At 51.6% G+C, this 11,465-nt stretch overlaps 3 protein-coding genes across 4 annotated transcripts; all 3 read right to left on the bottom strand.

The window, feature by feature from the left end:
• Nucleotides 1-73: 73 nt before the first annotated feature.
• On the bottom strand, nucleotides 74-1,797 carry LOC136193442 (ankyrin repeat domain-containing protein 33B-like). The gene has a single exon (XM_065982349.1). It carries the CDS (start codon nucleotides 1,649-1,651, stop codon nucleotides 92-94), a length of 1,560 nt encoding a protein of 519 aa, XP_065838421.1. The 5' UTR covers nucleotides 1,652-1,797; the 3' UTR covers nucleotides 74-91.
• Nucleotides 1,798-1,877: 80 nt separating this feature from the next.
• Nucleotides 1,878-8,392, bottom strand: LOC136193437 (afadin-like). Its single transcript, XM_065982343.1, has 12 exons — nucleotides 8,149-8,392; nucleotides 7,880-8,072; nucleotides 6,100-7,775; nucleotides 5,584-6,051; nucleotides 4,900-5,535; nucleotides 4,507-4,849; nucleotides 4,276-4,388; nucleotides 4,054-4,218; nucleotides 3,938-4,000; nucleotides 3,799-3,872; nucleotides 3,634-3,743; nucleotides 1,878-3,582 (listed from the first exon to the last, which is right to left on the bottom strand). The coding sequence occupies exons 1-12, from the start codon at nucleotides 8,266-8,268 to the stop codon at nucleotides 2,144-2,146; spliced, it is 5,400 nt and encodes a 1,799-aa protein (XP_065838415.1). The 5' UTR covers nucleotides 8,269-8,392; the 3' UTR covers nucleotides 1,878-2,143.
• A 25-nt stretch (nucleotides 8,393-8,417) lies between these two features.
• On the bottom strand, nucleotides 8,418-11,443 carry LOC136193440 (cytochrome b5 reductase 4-like). Of its 2 annotated transcripts, XM_065982347.1 has the most exons (17): nucleotides 11,035-11,443; nucleotides 10,881-10,981; nucleotides 10,738-10,831; nucleotides 10,567-10,683; nucleotides 10,443-10,520; nucleotides 10,220-10,388; nucleotides 10,116-10,173; nucleotides 9,917-10,058; nucleotides 9,831-9,860; nucleotides 9,633-9,773; nucleotides 9,405-9,545; nucleotides 9,204-9,344; nucleotides 9,060-9,152; nucleotides 8,940-9,000; nucleotides 8,799-8,888; nucleotides 8,575-8,739; nucleotides 8,418-8,523 (listed from the first exon to the last, which is right to left on the bottom strand). In XM_065982347.1, exons 1-17 carry the CDS (start codon nucleotides 11,336-11,338, stop codon nucleotides 8,472-8,474), a joined length of 1,977 nt encoding a protein of 658 aa, XP_065838419.1. In that variant the 5' UTR covers nucleotides 11,339-11,443; the 3' UTR covers nucleotides 8,418-8,471. The 2 variants fall into 2 exon arrangements, with proteins under 2 accessions (XP_065838419.1, XP_065838418.1); XM_065982346.1 differs by having other exon boundaries at nucleotides 8,799-9,000.
• Between the last annotated feature and the right edge of the window lie 22 nt (nucleotides 11,444-11,465).

Here is an 11,465-nt window from a genome sequence, read left to right as displayed (position 1 = left end):
AAGGAAACAATCCGGGAACACTGAGTGCAATTCAATCAGTCGGCAGATCCATAAAAAAACTTGCGGATATAATAATAAATATGAGCATGCATCAAATCGATTTGGATTTTGATCGTCTCGGACTCCGGCTGCCTCCGCCGTTGTTCATGGTAGAATCTTTTGAAAGCGGCGAAGAGCCACTACCAGTAGTGCGGCGCCGAATTGCTTTCCCTGTTTTGGGTGATGAACTATAGGGCAAGGTCAACGTCGACGAGCCAGCGGCAACAGAAGAAGAAGAAAAAGAAAGCCTATTGTTTGATACAGACGGTAGGCGTACGGCAATATTATCGGAGTCAGTGGCAAGAGGAGGAGGAGGCGGTGGTGGCGGCGGCGGCGTCGGCGTCATCTTGATGCAACCACTTCCGGTTTTTTTTCCGGCTGTTGTATCCTCTTCTCGAATTGTGTGTATTTTGTGAAGTCGCGTGGCGGCGGCGGTGGCGGCGGCCGTTTCATGCCCACTTCCATCCAGCTGTGGCGGTTTGACCTTGGGAAGTTGAATTTGGAACATAGATTTTTGTGATGACGGCGAAACAGGGGAAGAAGCAGCAGAAGAAGAAGAAAGAGATGACCAGACGTTGCTTCCGCCGCCGCCGCCGCCGCCGCCGCCAGCGAGTAACGGCAAATTGGGTGCCGACGTCGAAGCAACGTAGGACAATGATCCAGCGACGGCGGCGGAGGTGGCAGTGACGGCAGACTCGTCGTCGGAACTGACCGCTTCCGGGTCACTTTGAGAGACAAAATGAAATGTGTTGAACGACTGTCGAATGAGACCCGATTTGGTTTCGTTCGACGTCGAACCACCACCTATAAAATAATCGGAAAGTATTTTTCGACCGAGACTGCGTCGATGTTCTTTGCATCGCATTTTCTTAGCGACAATAGGCGAAAGGAGAAGAATATCGTCATTGGAGAAACGTCCGCTGAACCGCGCCCACTCTTCGGCATTCATGAAGCCGTCCAAATCGCGAACGGTCGTCGATGCGCCGCCTTCGGTGACGAGAACTTTGGCGCAGTGCACGTGACCGAGTTTAGCCGCCTGTAGCAATGGCGTCATACCTTGCAAATTTCGCTTGTTTACGTTGAGACCGCGCCCGCCGTATGCCTTTATGAGCGTCCACGCTATCTCGGCGTTACCGACCGAAGCGCAGTGATAAAGCGGTCCGTTGCCGTCGACGTCTTCGATGAGCGCATCGGCGCCTTTTTCCACTAAGTAATTCACGACGTCGTCGCGACCAAATAGGGCGGCGTACGTCAACGCCGTTCGTCCGAGCTCGTCCTGCGCATTCACGTTGCATCCGTGCTCGACGACGATTCGCGTCATCGTTTCGCGTTTCTCCGCTTCGTCCAAATAGCAGATTCGCATGAGCAACGTTCGATGAGCGTCGTCTCGCACGTTCGCTGCATTCGAGCCGCCGCCGCCGCCGCCGCCGCCTTCGTTGAGATACTTTCTCAAACGACGACTTGCGCCTGTCGCTATTGCTTCGAATAACATCTCAGCATCGACGACGACGACGGCAAATGCTTTTCGACGATGAGGAGAATGAGGTCCTGATGTCGAAGCGCTAGACGTCGTCGATTGACGACGCGAGCGCGTTTTGCGCTCGTCGACCATCTTGCACGTTCACTCGTTCGCTTTTTGACGCGCTCGCCGACCCCGAATGTCGTCTATTTGCCCTCTCGCCGCGGGTGGCGTCTACTAACAGCGTCCGGTTTAGCGCATCCCATGCGAGGGGCGTTGCCCGATTGGCGTCTGATAAGCTCACTCTGTCTAATCGATCGGTTTGCTATTTTGAGAGCCAATACGACGAGCCTTTAGACAGACGGGAGAGCATTTCGCGAGATATCGCTGCTTAGCGGTCGGCTTGATAGCGCTTTCGGAAACAGTAAACAGACAATCGTTTCGTCCTCCTGTTCGATTTCGGATACAGACTAAAGCACACGATAGACAGTACAATTAGCTCGTAATACACTTTTGGCCTTACTAGCCAAACCATAAGAAAATAATAGCGATACAATAATTAATTATGGAATTTAAAATATGACGTCGCGACAAGCGGCACATATGTACGAACAAGAAGGAATCGCTTAGTGGTGGACTATATGCTTATACATCAGCTTGGTGCGTCTTATAGTAACCGTGGATAGGCTTTTTTTCAATTACATCTAAGTCGTCGTTGTCGTCGTCGTCGTCGTCGCCCAAGCGACCGCTCGTTGCGAGCGCCGCCGATTCGTCTGCGTCATCTGTCGACGATGACGAATAACTCGATTCCGGCGGCGTCATTGTCGTCGTTCTCGTCGTCGTGATTCGATGTACCGGCGGCGGCGGCGGCGGCGGCTCTCCTCTTCGTTCCGGTGTCGTCAAACGATTTGAACGACGATACGGACTAGCGACGACGTCGTCGCCGTCGCCGCGCGTCGGTGTCGGTGATTTGTGCCGTCGTCGCAGCGGGGAAACGGCATTGAATCGCGCGTTCTCTTCTTCCAATCGTCGTAACTCTTCCTCCTGCATTCGTCGTTTTCGTTCGAATTCCTGCCGTCTTCGGCGCTGCTTGGCGAGCCATTGTTCGTGCTCTTCTTCCTGTGCTCGTTCCATTTCTTGCATTCGTCGAATTTTCTCCTCTCGCTGTTGACGAAGTCGCTCAAGTCGCTGGGCCTGTTCCATTGTAATCTCCTCTTCTCGACGAATCTGTTCGAGCATTTGTTGCCGTTCTATTTCTCGTCGTCGTGCCTGTTCCTGTTGCATGGTCATTAATAATTGTTGCTTCTTTTCCAAATCGCCGCCGCCGCCGCCGCCGCCGCCGCCGCCGCCGCCGCCGCCGCCGCCGCCGACGACGACGACGACGACGTCTTCCTGCTGTCGATCGAAGCGACTGTTTCTTTCTGCCGTTTCTTCTCTCAGCTCGTCTAACCGACTTTGTTCGCCGCCTCCGCCGCCGCCGCGTTTCTGTCTCTCTAGATATTGGCTGTCAGCTAAAATTCGTTTTCGCAGTTCTTCCTCGCTCTGTTGACGCCGCAATCGTTCGTTGTCCTTTCCGCCGCCGCCGCCGCCGCCACCGGCGTTCAGCATCAATCGCCATTCTCGTTCGGCACGCAATCGTCGTTCTTCGCGTCTCGCCGCGTCTCGTTCATCGCCCGTGCCGCCCGACGGTCGTCGAACGATTCGTCGCGCTTCGTGCTCCTTGCGCAGTCTTTCCATTCGAGTACGATGCTCTTCTTCTTTCTCGCGCATTTCGCGCTCCACTCGCTTCTCTTCGTCTAAATCGTTTCGCATAATCGCTCGTTGTCGTTGCGCCGCATGTTGGGCGCGCTGTTGCTGTTGTTCATAGAGCCATTTCACCACCTGCGGTCTCGCTGCCGCCGCCGCCGCCGCCGCCGTACCGTCCGAGAGAGACGACGGCGAAAATTCACCGCCGCCGCCACCGACGCTATAACGATTAACATCACTCGCTCTCGACGTTGTTCTCGACGGCGGTTCGTCGCTGCGTCGATGCCGGCGATAGACAAAATCGCTGCGAGATGCCGCTTCGTCGTTGTCCGGTCGTTCTTCAAAGAAAAAAAGAATAAAAAGAGAAGAACAGGGTGGTTTAGTTGAACCTTTTCTAACTGGTGAAACGTCGGCGGTTGCTATGCCGTGGAGTAAGGCAGCTCGTTTGACGACTCGCAGTCGAACGATGGGGTCCGTTTTCTTCATAATTTGAGCCGCTCTGCGTAAGGTAAGGTATCATGCGGAGATGGTCGATTCTCAAGGAAGATTCTCACTGTTCCTGCGTGACATTGAGCAGGCTGTAATTGTCAACTTGAACGAGCTGATCGCCGGACTCCAGACGTCCATCCTGAAGGAAAAAAAAGCAGGAGGTCGTCATGCGAGCACGCGCGAAGGAGAGCGAGCGAGACTCACTTTGTCAGCCGTTCCACCACGCACAATTGATTTGACGTAAATACCCCACTCGCCGGCGGAACTCTGAAGACGTAGTAGTGTACGTACGAATTTTTTTTAGGCGGCGATTGACCGACCTTTCCTCCTATGATGCTCACTCCAAGTCCGCTTTCGCCTTTCATCAAAGACACTTCAATTGTCTCTCCTTGGCGCTGTGGAGGATATGCACTATCTGACGCTGTTCTCGCTACAACCGTGTCGGTTTTGATTGCTGGTGACGACGGTAAAGGCGAACCAAAGACCTTAGGGAAACGACGTGAATTGTGTGACGATGGAAAAAAAATCTGAAGCATGCTTACCTCTTCAACAATTTGAGAAACGATTTTACGAGCGCTGCCGCCGCCGCCGCCGCCACGATTCCGCGGAGCCCAGGTGCCGGACGACGTCGAATAAACCGTTAATTTGCATAAGCCTAAAAGCAGACGCAAAGCACGGTCGGAACGCGATAACGATGATCGTTAGCGAAAGGGAGGGTAAGATCGTTCCCAGACGACCGCATGGTACGGCAAGGAGAGGCGAGAATATTATACCTTGACGACAGGCCGGCTCGAGATAGTCGGCTAATCCTGCCGGCATTCCTGTGACGACGTCGCTCGTGTAACCGTCGTCCGGAATAACGAAAGGCGACGAAAGTCGATACTCTTCGTCGAGTCGCACTTTTCCGCCGTCGTTTTTTGTCAATTCGTCGGCGGTGCGTTCGGCGACGGCGACGACGCCGTCGGCGAGACCGCGATTGACGTCCGCTTCGTCGGCGGTGGGCGAGTAGAGGTGGAGAATGGTGCGCAATTGAATGGAATTCAATTTGAAGCAAGTCGATGCGATTGCCGAAACGTCTTCGGGACGACTCTTGGACGCTTGTAGCAGCAAACAAGCCTAAGAAAGAAGGAACAAATGTTAATTTTCCAGATCGATTATTTAGATACCTGTCTTATTCTAGCCATGCGACTTTCGGCTGCTAATTCGAGACCCTGTCGCTGGGCCCAGGCGTGGACGCGTGTCAAACGACGCTCGATGCGCCGACCCCAACGACGATTGCACAGACGCAGACGCGGTTCCATGACGAGTTTGTTAAAGAGCCACGCGTTGACGAAATGAAAAGCGTGTGAGAACAGTTGACTCGTCAGCGCGGCGTTCAGACGGCAGCAACGCAAAATTGCGACAACAGCCGATAGTGTACAGAGAAAATCGCCAACTGTCGGCGGCGGCTCGTTGTCGTCGTTTTGACGACGTCGTTGCGACGACCACGAAGGTTTGAACCACGTCGGTCGGCCGGCGTCGTTGGAAACGACGACTGTTATGTCGCTCGGTCGATCGACGTCTTCATCGTCGTCGTCATCGCTGTCGTCGTTGGCGAGAAAAGCGGAGAGGCCGCCCACTTGAAGTTGACGTTGGGTTGATAGAACGAGCGCTTTGAATGCGTCGTGAACGAGACGTTCGAGTCGAACGCGAATGTCGTCGTCGATTTGGGAATCGAATGAAGAATCTGACGTGAGAAAGTGAAGTAGTTCTGAAGAATTGGCTAACCAGAAGGCGACGTCTCCAAATTCAAGACCCGATTTCTAAAAAAAAAATAACACTTATACTTCTTTTTATTGATTTGTGCTTACCTGAATTGAATCGCACATGATTGTCACGACTTTTTGGAGAAAATTCGTCGCCGTTGCTGCACGAGGATTGTTTCCCATCATCGTCAAATAGCCAGGTGAAGTTCGATAGCGCGCACACATGTAGACAGCAAAGGCTGGGCCTAATTTGAACGTTGCACCGGGAGACGACGTATTCAAATAATTCAAGAGCGTTTCTTCGTGTTTCTCGCCAAACGCAAGAAACGCCGGCAAATTCCAACTGCTTGCGTCCGACGAAAGGAGAAAAACGGAATCGGAACCCGTCGATAATCGTCGTTGACCCGAATTCCGCTTGCGGAGAACACCAACGGCAGGCGGAATAGAACTTCCGCCGCCTTCGACATCGCCGGCGCTCAAATTCTCCGTGTTGGTGTATTGACGAAGAGCGCCGCCAGTGGGTGTAGTCGCTTTTCGATCGTAGCCAGAGAAAGACGCTTGACGAGACGTCGACTAAAGAACTTTTCTACGGGATGAACCTTTCTCTTTTTAGTCTCTTACCTTTTCTCCTGAAATATCTGCACTCCAACTTGTTCTCAGCGCTAATCCGCCGCTACCGCGCCCGTCAGACGAAAGAGGCGGTGGAGATTTGAAATTCAATTTCATTGTTGGTGACGACGTCGTCGCCGCCGCTGCCGTCGCTTTCACTGGAGTTCTCATTGGTTCCCGTTGGTTCAATGATCCAAATCGCGTAATTGCCGTCGCCGCCGCTTGGTCCGACGCCGGCCGACTGCTACTACTTGTCGTCGTACTTTCGGCAGCGTCGCCTTGACTACTCGACGCCGTTCTGTCACTCGCCGTTCTTTCCGGGGGAAACTGAACGTCGCCGTTCACTGGACGGGGATTGCTAGTGGCGGAAATAAGACGTCCTTGGCGCGGATCGATGTACATAAACGCGTGCGATTTTCCAAAGACAATGACGGAGCGATTTTGCAAGAGAGTCGTCTCGTGAATTCGTTCGCCGCCGACGAACGTTTGAGCCTGTGGCGATAGGGGCGTGAGAGTGACGACGCCGCTCATGTTCGCCAATTTGCAATGACGCGGTTGAATGTCGTTGAACGGCAAAAGCATCTGCGATAAATTGAGGACAGGCGCTCCGGTCGCCGTACGCGCTCGTTCGCTTCCCACTTGCGTAACATTGTTCGACTGTAATTTGAATTTTATTGCGTCTGGCGTCATGTGACCTTCTGGCGTCACTTCGATTAAATAAGGAACGTCACTGACAACCGGTAAATGAGATTCGTTGACGCTCGTTTGACTGAATGGGCTAGAACCGGCGCCGCCGCCATTTACAGTCATTGTCATTGTTGTTGTCGTCTTTTTTGATGGCGAAGCGGCGACGGGCGTACGAGGAACAAAAGGACGTTTTCTTAGATGAAAAGTCGGTTCGGCGTATTTCGTGGAAGACCATTCCTGTTTGATTTGCAATGGACATTCTCTGTCTTCGAGAACTCGTTCAATTCCGCCGTGCCACGTGGTCTTGGCTCCGACCGTTGACATGGACGACATAACGAGACAATAATCAGCGACGTTTTCTCGTCCCAAACCGAATTTATTCAACGATTCCTTGATAATGAAAGTGACTCGATCTTTGACGGAGAGTAAGAGAGTCTTATAGGGTCCATCCGGTTTGATGCTTTCGGCGTAGATGCGTAGAAGGCCGCCACTTCCGGCTTTGCTTTTAAACGATTCGAGTTTCTTTTCGAATTTCTGTTCGCGTCTTCGTCGCATTACCGCTTCCGGGTTCGACAGACTTCGCGTTAGTGACGTCTCCGGCACTTGTTCGTACAAAGTCCCGGCGGCCGAACCTCCGCCTCCTTCCGTCGCTGTCGTCGCCGTCGCCGCCGCAGCCGTTTCGGAAGTGATTAATCCAATTGCCGTATCGTCGACCGACGACGGACGATTTGTTTTCGTTGCCGTAGCGGGGGTTCCGCCCACTTTATTTTTCTTACTATCCTTTCGTTCTTTTTTGCTGCTCACTCGTCGCTTGACGATCGGTCGTTCGACGTCGTCGCCGCCGCCGTTTGATTGAATTTCGGCGGCGGCGGCGGCGGCGGCGGCGAATCCGATGCGACGCTCCGAATCGCGTTTGAGTAAGAAACGTCCTTCGCGATCGTCTTTGAGCCAATTGAGCTGAACGAGTAAGGGTTTCTCAGCAGGCGACAAGCGTCGTTCATCTAAAAAGAGAAAGGATCGCGACGTGGGGTGCATCGCGATGCCTACGCCCCCCTCTCCTCTCCACCCACTCGCCCCCAAGAAGAGTAGACTCTATGTATCGAACCTCCGTTTGAATGGACTTCGAAAAGACTAAATGACGGTGCGCTCAACATTTTCATGTCGGGACGAAAACGTTCGATGAGAGCGTGCACGACTTGCTGCACGGTTGCCGTGCTCGAGACGCGTAAGCACTTGGTCGACACTTTAGCACGATGATCTTGGAAGAAAAAGCGCATGACGCCGTGAAAGTCGAGATCCTTGTCGAGAGAAAAAGAGAAGAATAGAAAATAAGGGAGGAAAACGCCCTTCTTTTCTATGCGATCGGTCGTTTACTTCGCTCGGATCGCTGATTGCGAACATGTCGAGGCGACTTGCGTTCCATTCTGCGATGATTTGCTTTAGACGAAGGCGTTCGGCTTCTTTCGTGGGGGGTCTTCTTCGTGCGAGGGGCATTTTCGAGCTCAAATCACGCACGTTGCTCGCAGCAGACGCTACCGCGAGCTCGATTCGAAATGATGATTCGTTCTCGCGATCGAATGGAGTGGGAGAAGAAAGGGAGAACGAGGAAACGAATAAATAACATGCAACGCGCGCTACAGATCCTCATTTGTAAATTGATTTTGTTAAATCTCGGACCATATGGCGCTTCATTAGTTCTAATTAAACAAATGATATTGAGACTCGCTATAGCCCAGCTGCTTCATATGTCTAGTAGAAAAAAATGTTTTTTGACGTCATAACTAGAGCCGAGTGACTCACCTTCGCATCATCGCATTGAACGGCATATTTCCGCAGAAACAAATGAATATTCCGTCTGCAGTAGGCGGAGGAAAGAATTCCTCCAAGAGATCTTTGGAAACGCGTCCACGAAGACCAGACCATTCGTCAGATGCAGCGGCAGATAAAATATCTTTTACTTGGAGCCTCATAGAAAAAAAAGGAATTTTCTACTGTTACGCGCCGCTTTTGTGTGATTGTTCTACCTTCCTCGAACGCTCGCTTCCATTCGCTCCAATCTGTCTCTCCATAGCCGATCACCTGTTGTTTTATTAGCGCAAATCAACTTGACCGACCTTTTAAATAAACATTTCCCATGCAGGGTCGACGCTTCCACGGAAACGAACCTCAAAGGATCATTGTTTCCTTCAAAAAACCGACGAATAAGCTTCGCCATCGGAGTGAACCCTTTGAGAGCAAAAATAAAGAGAGATAGCCGGCCGGCCGGCGTCTCGCCGTCCCCTCACCTGTTCCGGCGCCGACAAGACACAAAGACAAAGCACCATCTAGTACGCTCTCACTAAACGTTCCATCAGGATCGCTTACGTCCAATTGACTTCCTATAAAAATAAACAGATACGACGACGTCACGTGCCGTCGTCGAACCCAACCCTTTTGGAGCGTATTCAAATATTGAGTCATCGTGCCCTGCGAGTAAATTTTAACGAGTAGAAGAAAAGATCGCCCGTTGATGTAGCCACAATCTCCGTCCATTTCGGCGACGGGCGTATAGGGTCGAGTCACTTCGACTCCTGGAAAACATCCGCATATAATAAATAAATAAATAAATAAATAAATAATGATTTTTATACCTTCGATGTTGCAACGAAGATAGACGTGGTGTCCCGTCGGAACGACCATGTGACAGAGCGGCGGTAATTCGACGTGAAAGAGTTTAACGTCGTGTGTGGCCACTTCGATGTCGCGCACCGTGCACGTGCGATATTTTGGTACTAGTATAAAGAGAAGCCAGCCGATGAACGTGAAATGAATTCAACTTTGGGATGTATTGAATTGCGTTAAGGATGCAAATCACTTACGTCTGCTTCTTCTTTTGCCAAAGTGTTCGTCGAGCGGCGCGGCGGCGGCGGCGGCGGCACCGTTGTGCAACGCCGTCCATTCCTTTCCACTTTTCGTTTTCGTTAAAACGATATGAGCGGCTTTTTTGTCGTCGATCGAAACTAGAGTAAAAAGAGAGGAAACGTAACGTAATGCCGTCTTCGACTGCGCTTTCTCACTTTTTGTATTTGAAACGCCGTCACATAATTCTATACGAGAAAACTTCGATTTTTGGATGGCGGAGACGGGTGTCAATGTCGTGTACCTCCACTCAATTCGTAGACCATTTTCCCTAGAAACAGAACGCATGTGATGACCGTCGATTGCTTCTCTTCTTCTTCGCCGGCGGCGGCACATGTGACGACGTTAGTTCGCACTTCAAGGAGCACGTCGTCGATGGACAACGACTAAAACGGCGGAGAATAAAAGAGACCGGCGCCCGCGTTCATGGAAAACCCACATACCCCGTAGTCAGTTGCTATCTTCAACGTCACATCGTCGTCAGTCTGATCCCACGTATAGCTAAAACCCCGTAAGCTATCGTTAAGACAACGCCGCTTTCACTTGCCTAGGTTTTGTTGGACGATTTTCATCAGGCGGCGACGACGTAGTTATTGTTGGAAATGTGGATCGGCGTTGCGATGACGACGACGACGGCGGCGACAATCGTTGGCCCATTCCGCTGTCGAGAGTGGCGGGAACTGTGTCTTTGCATCGTTTCTTATCGTCGCGTTCCGCTAGAAGGTGGAGCACATAACATGCAATTAGGGTTATTTGAATGGGATTTATACTTCCGGGAAATGACTTCCTTCGCATGGCGCCAAAAGAACGAAAAAACGTTCGCAATCGCTTCCACGATTTTTGCCCAACTAAAACGAGAAATAGGAGCGAAAATTATTGAAACTGAGCAACGACCATCAGATTCCGCAGCATCTGCACTATTGGCTGCTACTTGCTGCACTTTCTTAGGAACATTTGAACTTGGTATAGAAGAAACGACAAGAGATGGTACGGTGAGCTGCTGTGTATGCCCTTAATTAATTAATTAATTAATTTATGATGCTTTTTAGTGGAGGCGGTTCTGACCTCCCGGCGATTTCCTCTTTCTTTCCGTGTCAATGACAAGAGGACCGACGTAGCAAGTCGCCAACATCGACTCAACATTAACCCATTTATGAATCTAAAAAAACGAATCGTTTGTTTCGGCGCCGCCGGCACGCGACCTTCACCTCTGTAAACAAATTCGTTCCGTCCCGTCCCGCGCCTCTCATTATCTCCGGCACGCCTCCGGGATGGAAATCGAGATAGCGCGTAATGTTATACACTCTTCCTTTTATGGTAAAAATAGCGAAAGGATTTACTTATGTATCGAGTCGGTCTTGCCTCGAATTGCTATCCAAACGTCGTTTTCCCTTTGATGTTTCGCCAGTTCGGCTTCCGTCACTTGGCCAAAATGTCCCGGACCACCGACACCCGTCAAATCTGTGCCGCTGCTCTTTCCCAATCGAATCCAATCCATTAGACTGTGCCCCGGTTTGAGGGCGACCTTCGTTCGACCGCTTCCCGTCGCGTTGCTTGAAATCGACGTCGCTGGCGATAAAAGTCCGCTTGAAGATGACGACGATGAGGACGGGGGCGGAGGAGGCGGCATGAGAGACGATTGGCCCATACGCGAACTCTGAGCCATCGTTTTGGGGCCTAGAGACGACGAGCGTGCACCTGAACGCGTGAAAACCTGAACTCGTTATTGTTACGACGCATCGTAAGTCTATTACGGAAGAGAGAGGGAAGGCGCCGTACGCGAGAAGTACGCG

Source organism: Oscarella lobularis, chromosome 11 (assembly GCF_947507565.1).
Source record: "Oscarella lobularis chromosome 11, ooOscLobu1.1, whole genome shotgun sequence".
In the NCBI taxonomy this organism is placed as follows: domain Eukaryota; kingdom Metazoa; phylum Porifera; class Homoscleromorpha; order Homosclerophorida; family Oscarellidae; genus Oscarella; species Oscarella lobularis.
This window is presented reverse-complemented; position numbering and strand designations above follow the sequence as displayed.

What these genes read in the sequence shown, in the direction of transcription:
- LOC136193437 (XM_065982343.1), bottom strand. Translation starts at nt 8,268, where the DNA reads ATGCCCCTCGCACGAAGAAGACCCCCCACGAAAGAAGCCGAACGCCTT. An exon ending in TGAGCATCATAGGAGGAAAG is followed by an intron (nt 4,001 to 4,053) that starts GTCGGTCAATCG and finishes CTACGTCTTCAG; the next exon opens with AGTTCCGCCGGCGAGTGGGG. An exon ending in GTGGTGGAACGGCTGACAAA is followed by an intron (nt 3,873 to 3,937) that starts GTGAGTCTCGCT and finishes TTTTTCCTTCAG; the next exon opens with GATGGACGTCTGGAGTCCGG.
- LOC136193442 (XM_065982349.1), bottom strand. Translation starts at nt 1,651, where the DNA reads ATGGTCGACGAGCGCAAAACGCGCTCGCGTCGTCAATCGACGACGTCT.
- LOC136193440 (XM_065982346.1), bottom strand. Translation starts at nt 11,338, where the DNA reads ATGGCTCAGAGTTCGCGTATGGGCCAATCGTCTCTCATGCCGCCTCCT. An exon ending in AATCGTCCAACAAAACCTAG is followed by an intron (nt 10,174 to 10,219) that starts GCAAGTGAAAGC and finishes ACGGGGTTTTAG; the next exon opens with CTATACGTGGGATCAGACTG. An exon ending in GAAGCGAGCGTTCGAGGAAG is followed by an intron (nt 8,740 to 8,798) that starts GTAGAACAATCA and finishes TTTTTCTATGAG; the next exon opens with GCTCCAAGTAAAAGATATTT.